At 35.9% G+C, this 7766-nt stretch overlaps 1 protein-coding gene across 2 annotated transcripts; it reads left to right on the top strand.

Annotated features, from left to right (window-relative positions):
• The first annotated feature begins 1459 nt into the window (after positions 1 to 1459).
• Positions 1460 to 5874, top strand: LOC131161392 (uncharacterized). 2 transcript variants are annotated; one of them, XM_058117133.1, is made up of 6 exons: positions 1460 to 2075; positions 3252 to 3342; positions 3519 to 3673; positions 4328 to 4355; positions 4538 to 4646; positions 5499 to 5874. In XM_058117133.1, the coding sequence occupies exons 1-6, from the start codon at positions 1782 to 1784 to the stop codon at positions 5578 to 5580; spliced, it is 759 nt and encodes a 252-aa protein (XP_057973116.1). In that variant the 5' UTR covers positions 1460 to 1781; the 3' UTR covers positions 5581 to 5874. The 2 variants fall into 2 exon arrangements, with proteins under 2 accessions (XP_057973116.1, XP_057973115.1); XM_058117132.1 differs by having other exon boundaries at positions 1462 to 2084.
• The last annotated feature ends 1892 nt before the right edge of the window (positions 5875 to 7766 follow it).

Here is a 7766-nt window from a genome sequence, read left to right on the forward strand (position 1 = left end):
AAGGTAAAAAATGCAATTAAAATAACAGCAAGGTATTTAAAAAAAAAAAAGACAAAGACAAAGAAGTAAACTAATACAACTAATGACAACAAAGGAGAGAGAGGAGAGAGAGGAGAGAGAGAGAGAGAGAGAAGAAGGAGAGGTGAGACGAGAGAGAGAATAATCTCAAAATAACTTTGAAGATAACTATTTAATGCAATAAATAACTCAAACTACACAACTAAATTATCCATGGAAAATCAAAAGAAAAAGTATTAATAACTCAACAAAAACTACTTTAAAACACAAGAAAGAGAGAGAGAGAGGAGAGAGGAAGGATGAGGAGTGAGATAAGAGAGGAGAGAGAGGATGAGAAGAGAGTATGAGATGAGAGAGTGACCGGACGATCTTTGAGGAGAGAGATGGAGAGAGAGAGAGATGGAGGAGAGAGAGAGAGAGAGAGAGAGAGAGAGAGGGGCCCTGAGCTCCCCACACAGCAGCTAGCTGCTGTGTTCTGCCCCTTGCTGCTGTACAAATCCAAGAGAAAACCCCTTTTCTATTTTCCCAAGAGCCCTAGCTAAAAGCCCTACTAACTACCCCTCCCTTTTTTTACTTTTCTCCCTTTTCTTTTTCCTTTTTTTCTTTTTTCCTTTCCAGCTCTCTACCCCTTGCCTTGTGTGCCCAGCAAATGCTTAAGTTGCATGGCTAGGTCACATCAATGAACCCCGCCCACATATTTTTATTTCTTCAATTTCTTGTTTTGTTTGCTCCATTTTAAGTTTCTGTCCTCCAGCGAACAAGTCCGATTTCGACCATACTAAAACTTGTATCTCTCAAAACTCAATACACAAAAGTTGTCAATCTCTTTTTCAAATTTTCCCCAAAATTTTGAATCATCTCGATTGGAATTCGGACGAGAAAGTTATGCCTAGATTATGGAGTAATGCCGAAACAGTCCATAAAATAGCATATGGAAATTTCACGTCCGATTTTGACCTGGATGCAACTAGTATTTCTCAAAACGCAAAACAAGAAAATTTTAGAGTGTTTTCTTATCTTTTTATAGAACCTTGAATTATCGGAATCGGAGATTGGGTGAGAGAGTTACGCACAAATTACGAAATACCGTCAATTTTTAGCTTCCAATAATCGTCCTACGATAAAAAATACCAAAAATTCATAATTTATTTAATAAAACTCAAATATTATAAACATGACATAATGTTAATTTATGGAGATTAATTAAGTATTTAATTAAAAATATAATTCATAATAAATAAATTAAAATATCTAATTATATAATTTAAACACGTAATCTAATAACTAATAATAAATAATTAACACAAGATCAATTCCTAATTTATGCACTAATTTCTAAAATACGCAGCCTACTTACAACCCATCAAATGTCACATTCCTAAAGTGGTCATGCTCGGGAAGATACTGACTATTTTAGTTTCCTTTATTACCCCTATAACATGCGTGGAACTACCCTCATCTCCGCGGCTGGGCCGTAGGAAAAGCGCAAAAGCCCGTGATATAAATTTGGTCTGACGAAATTGCCCTTTTCCGTCCACGCGACGCACCCACCTCGTAACGAAACGCAGGCGGCTCACGCCAGGACGCCACCACACGCGACAAAGACAAGGCCAAAACGGGCACGAGCTCAATAGCTCATGTCGGAGAACGATCATTACTGTTCTTCCGAGACTCCAAACCTCGCGTTCTCGAATCCCTAGGGTTCGAGAAGAAGACCGGGGGGAGGTGATTTCTTTGAAGTTTGTATAATTGTTTATGAGGTGATGGAGGTCAGTGTCTCTGATTCGAATCCCTTCTCCGTCTCCTCTGCTGCTGATGACGGCGACGACATGAGCGTCTGGAGAGGGACCGAGGAGAGGGATCAGGTTCGCATGAAGATGAAGAGGAAGACCTTGCAGGCTGTGCTTCAGCAGTGCCAAAGGGCTCTCGAATTGCTGAGTGACGGTGGCGGTGTCGGTGGTGACGACAGCGACGGCGCCGACGACGTCGCGGAGGTCGGGGAGGGGGAGAGAGGCGAGGGCTCGTCGTCTGGGTGCGGTGATCGAGAGACTGATGAGGTAATAGAGGTTTGTGCGCTTAGATTATTCTTTGGTTAGGGTTTTTGCCGGTGATTTTCGGGTTTCGATTATGTTTAGGGCTCAATTATGTTGAATTGTAGTTTGTAGTGGAATTACATTTGTATTGTGGTAGTTTTTTCGTTTGATTGCCTAGGAAAGGTTGGGAAAAAAAATCGAAATTTTAAGCTCTGAAAATTTCTTTATTCTGTGCATGAGAAGGGGAAAAATTGAAAATCCACTTAAGCGTGCCTAACATTAGTTTTGGTCTAATTGGGTGGAGTTTTCTTCTAATGAAAACCAAAAGATATCTGATGCAAATAAAAAATATTATGTTTTTATGCGTTTCTTTGAATTCTAACTTTGATCAAGCAAATGGAAAGTAGCCTACTATGAGCATTTACTGCATAGGCCTGCCCCCACCGTGGTCTGAACATAAACTATGGGGCGCAACAATCAGCATCTCATAGTGCTTGATTTTCTCACCCCTCTTGGTTGGAGTCATATATGAAAAAAATGCGTGGCTGTTATGTTTCACTTTGTAACAGGTTTTTAAGTAAAATTTCAATTAAGTAAAATTTCAATTATCCACAAAATAGTATTAGGTTTTTTTTATATTTATTTTATTTGGGGAGGTGTGAGGGGATAGTGTGGTGTTGTTGGCTTTGTTTTGGCTTAATCTCTCTTTTAAGAGAAGCATTACCTACTATCACTAGTAAGAATTGTTTTGAAGTGATTAGGTATTTGCTTCCAACGCATGCCTTTTAAGTCATCATCTGGGAAATGTAGGTTCTTCTATCTCATTATTTCTATAGATAAATTTTGAGCTGATTTAGTTATGATTTGTCTTGTGTCTGCCATGCATTTTGTGGATGCTCGCCTTATAGTCATAGGACCTTGACATTTATGGCCTCACAGACCACCCAGAAGTAAAAATAGAAAGAATGTTTGGGTTGAGTTTCACAAAAGGCACATTAAGTCTATCAAATATCAGACTATCTGATACTTGAATTGAATTTTCATTTCTCAGACAAGGTCAAGGGGTGGGGGGCATCTCGTCTCTAGGGCACTGAAAAGGATACATAATTGTCATCAATTCTGTTTAAATTTTCTTACCATACTTAAATTGGAATTGCTTGAAGTCAAGCTAATACTTTTTTCCCTTTTTCATAAAAACAGCTGTGTGATCTTCTCAAATCTAGAGTTGAATGCCCTGACTTCCTTGAAAAGCTGGAGAATGCCCAAGTGCCAGTACCACAAAATATGGCTGGTATGCTTTCACAGATGATTCCTATTAGGATTTCTGAATTTATTTGTATGTGTTATTTGACATATATATATATGTGTGTGTGTGTGTGTGTGTGTGTGTGATTCCATGCTGCATTTGGGACAATTATATATTCTTTTAATGGCCTCAATCCTTACCCAATCTTTGTATTGGTGCAGAAGAAGGCAGTTCTTGGGACATGGTCAGTGAGAATGAGCTTTCGGAAGGTGAAAATATAGATTCAGAAGATTATGTTCTTGTTAGGCAAGAAGATATAGTAGATGGAATCGCATCCTTCATGGCTGCATATCTTTTATCCTTTAAGCAGACAAAGGTGCATGAAGTTTCAATTCCATCCTTCATGACTGTTCAGATTGTTTAATTGCATGATGCTCATATGCTTAAGTCAGACATAGTTATTTTTGGCATATAAATCTTTAGTCACCTTCACAAAGCCTTGGCCGAACAGTGCTATTGTGAAAAAGTAAGTTAAATGTGGTTACCATGGGCTCAAGGTAGAAAGGCTTGCCTATCTCCATTCTTGTCTAGCATTTCATTTGATGTTGATAGGGCAAAAGCTATATCAACAAACAGAGGTCAATCGATCATTAAAGAGAATGTGCCTTATTTGTTCTTGATGTGGTTGATTTGCTATTTCAGATTATTGATGTAGAGACTTTTATATTAAATTCTTGTATACTATGTATGTTCTGAGTTTGCTGTAAATACTCTAGAAGACATGGTATCTAATATGAATACTTGCTTCATGCCTAAGTAATCAACTTGTTTAATTTACATGATGCACTTGAGAGCACAGGCATCAGTCCCGGTGTTTGTATTGGTTTTGGTTTGTCACTGTAAATTGGTGCCTTTGTCAAGCTCAGATCAAGTTTGACATTGTGGCTACTGAAGTATGCTTTTCTAGCACTGCATACTTGATTTCAAGTATTAAGTCTGGAGATTTCACTGTTTGCTGTTTGTTTTGCAGGAATTGACCCCTAATCAACTCCAGGAAGGTGAGTTTGCTACTTTGTAATGTTATAACTTCTCAAAATTTTAGTGAAAAAAAAAAAAAAAAATTTCTATGTATTCACCTTTCATAGTGTTTATTCCAAATACACTATATGCTTCTACTATGAGAGTTTGATTGAGTGAAGAAGTTAAAAAAGAGTTCTGACAGTCTTCAAATCTTCTTTAGCTCTGAGCAAGACATTCTCTGTAAAAAAGAAGAAGGGAAAACTTCGCAAAGCATGGGATGGAAGCAAAGTCATATATAATGTGGCGTCCTGGGGAGCAACTGCCATTGGGTAAGTTATTGCTGCGTTCCTGCCCAATCCAGTGGGATGATATTTGTTAGATTCTTCTTATGCTTTTGATATTAGTGTGGGCTATTGTTATATGGCCTGATTTTGCTTTTGTATAATATTGATGGATTTGATTGTTCATATGTACCAGTGCTGAAGCTTAATTGAAGTGTATTCTGTATTCCCAGCTCTTAAATTCGTTCAGAGTAGTGTTTTAAGATTGAATGAGCACATAACATAATGTCAAAATCTAAGCACAAGCAACTAGAAAAATTTCTGAGGAGATGAATTTCATCAATTTATGATCAATTTAGATTTAGACACTGTATCCTTACGAAGAATATTTATTGGTAGCTTTGCCAAAGTACGACATATTGCTGTGAGGTTAGTTAATCATGTGGTAATATTCTCATGAGGAGATTGTATTCTTCTGTTCCTAATTGACCTGTGTTCACTTCCCTTCATTGTACTGTATGGTGGTTAGATTGTGCAAACTTGCTAGCGTTGAGGCTGATGATTTGGTGCACCTTTGTTCAAAGAATCCTTAGCAGCCACCCTCCTTAGTCATGCTAACTAAGGAGTAAACGTCAACATGAGCAAGGATTAAACTGCATTCATATGGAGGATGCATGCAATTTTTGCACATGTATTTTGAGAAGCTTCAATCTGTCTAACATCCATGCATGGATGCTCTCCTATTTCTTCAGGATTTCAATTATCTAGTTCTTCTGTCGTGCGATTTTGGCTACAAATGCTCATTTTGCAGTACCATACTTCCTCTTTTTGCTAGTCATATGTCAAAAAAGAGAGTTTTCCCCAGCTGATCGATGTTCCTCCTGTATTTTCTCTGAACAGGATATACCAGAATCCAGTACTTTTCAAGGCTGCCACCACAGCTTTCTGGACTTCTTGCGATGTTATATCAAAGCTTTTATGATGGGCCATGGCTACTTGCTGGAGGTCTGAAATGCTTGGGGTCCTTTATGTTTGATTGTTACTCTGCTTTGTTGAGTCAAAGCAGCTTGGTGTAACAAGACCTCTGAGAAGTTAGTTGCATTTTTTTTCCCCTTTTTTAGTTTTTTGGGGTGGGGAGTTTGGGTTTCAGAATACAAATCAATTAATTCCTCTTGACATAATTTAATCTTGTAAAAATATTTCTTCCCCTAGCTAAGTGCTTCCGTGTCCGTGTCGGTACAATTCATTTGATATCTAGTTATGATTTTTTAGGCTTTGTTTCTTTTTAATGATGCACTTCAGTTGGTGTTCTTTTCTAGTACTGCACCTGAACAGGGGATGAATATGAGGATCAAATTCTTGTAAAATGTCTCTTCTGCAATGCAGAAAAACAAAAAACAAAAGAAGGCCAACTTCTAAACTAAGAAGGAGCTTACAAAAATTTGAACCCGCTTTCAAATTTAAAAGTGTCCTGCAATTTAATGTTAAGCCTTTTAGCTCCTTTTCGATCCCCAAAAATCTTAGGGGAAGGAAATTTTTAAGAAATATTTTTTGTAATGTTTGGTTATTAATGCAAGGGAAAATAAAATTATATGTATATATATATATATATATATATATATATATATATGAAATTAATGAATAAAAACATGATTTTGAACATCATTGATATTTAATATTTTTTTAAAAAATTTGAATTGTGCTAGACTAATTTTTTTTTTTCTTGTTTTAACATAATAAAAAGAAAGTATAGTAAAAGGACCCTTAAGCTCCGGTTAGAATTTGTTAAAGGAAAATATGAAGAAATGCATTTTCATGCTTTGTTACGAAGGAAAGTGAGAAAGAAAATATAAAATGCACCAAATTAATGAATAAAAATTTAATTTTAGATATTAACACTTTATCATTCTTAAATTTTAATAATATTAAAATAAATTTTTATTTTTAATAGTATTTGATATGGAGAAGAAATGCTATGAAAAATAAATTTCCTTCTTATTTTTCTTTTCTTTATCCAAACAAAATCTTCATCCAAATTTACCTTATAATTTGAATTTGGAGAATAGGGAGTGAGCAAATTAAATGATAATATACGTATGTGTATTACATAAACAAATGCTTCTTTGGTAATCTGGTAGCTCTCAAGTTTGGAGTTGTTCCGAAATTCAACAACCAAAAAAAGATTCTTGGAAAGAGGTCACCCAAAGTCGAGCCATGCTTCTTCTTCTTCTTCTTCTTCTTTACTTTGTATAAATGTGGAAGCTTTAAAAGTTGCTTCATTTCATTTTTAAGCGTCCACTACACACAACATGACTTCCCACATTATTCAAGCTCCATCCTTTGTCTTAAAGTCGTGTGTGTCTTCTTATTAAAAATGCAACTCATTTATCTTTTATTCTCATGTTCATTTCATCTTCTAGATGGTCAATTAGCTCGTATGCAATATAGTCTGCCTCCCCAATATCTTATTCATTTTCCTCAATTTGAGTCTTCTTCAAGGTTCATATTTATAATTCGGGATGAGAATTCTTTGAAGCCTATTGTTGATAGCCATTTTGCTCGAGTAGTTTAAAACCCCAACTCAAAAAATCAGAATAGGATTAAGCATGGTCTCCCCTTCATCTCTACCCTTTCCTATCAATTAAGGCATTTTTGTTCCTTTTTGGCCATTTTTTACCGTCATTGATGATTTAGAATAGTTCGAAATAGTTAGGAAAAGTTTGAGATAATTTTTGGCTTTTTCCGTAAAAATTGAAAAAATCCCTATTTTCACTACAAAAAAAAATGTGTTTTTAGTGACAAAGCTAAAATTATCACTAAGAGTCATTAGTGACGAAAAATAAAATTCGTCACTAATAATCAACGTATTAATGACCGTTTTAAAAATCGTCACTAATGGTACATTTTTAGTGACAAAAATGAAATCGTCAATAATACTTTCGTCACTAAAAGGAGATTTTCTGCTCAAACTATTGTGGAAAAATATTAGCAACAATTTTTTAGGTATTAGTAACAAAAATTTTTGTCACTAATAGTGGACTATTAGTGATGGTTTTTAAAATCCATTACTAATAGTTGACGGCTTTTGAAACTGTCACTAAAACCCTTACCCAGAACCCTTACTTACCCTTTCCACTAAAATCCCAAACCCTTACCCTGCACGATCGA

This window comes from Malania oleifera, chromosome 8, assembly GCF_029873635.1.
Source record: "Malania oleifera isolate guangnan ecotype guangnan chromosome 8, ASM2987363v1, whole genome shotgun sequence".
Classification (NCBI taxonomy): domain Eukaryota; kingdom Viridiplantae; phylum Streptophyta; class Magnoliopsida; order Santalales; family Ximeniaceae; genus Malania; species Malania oleifera.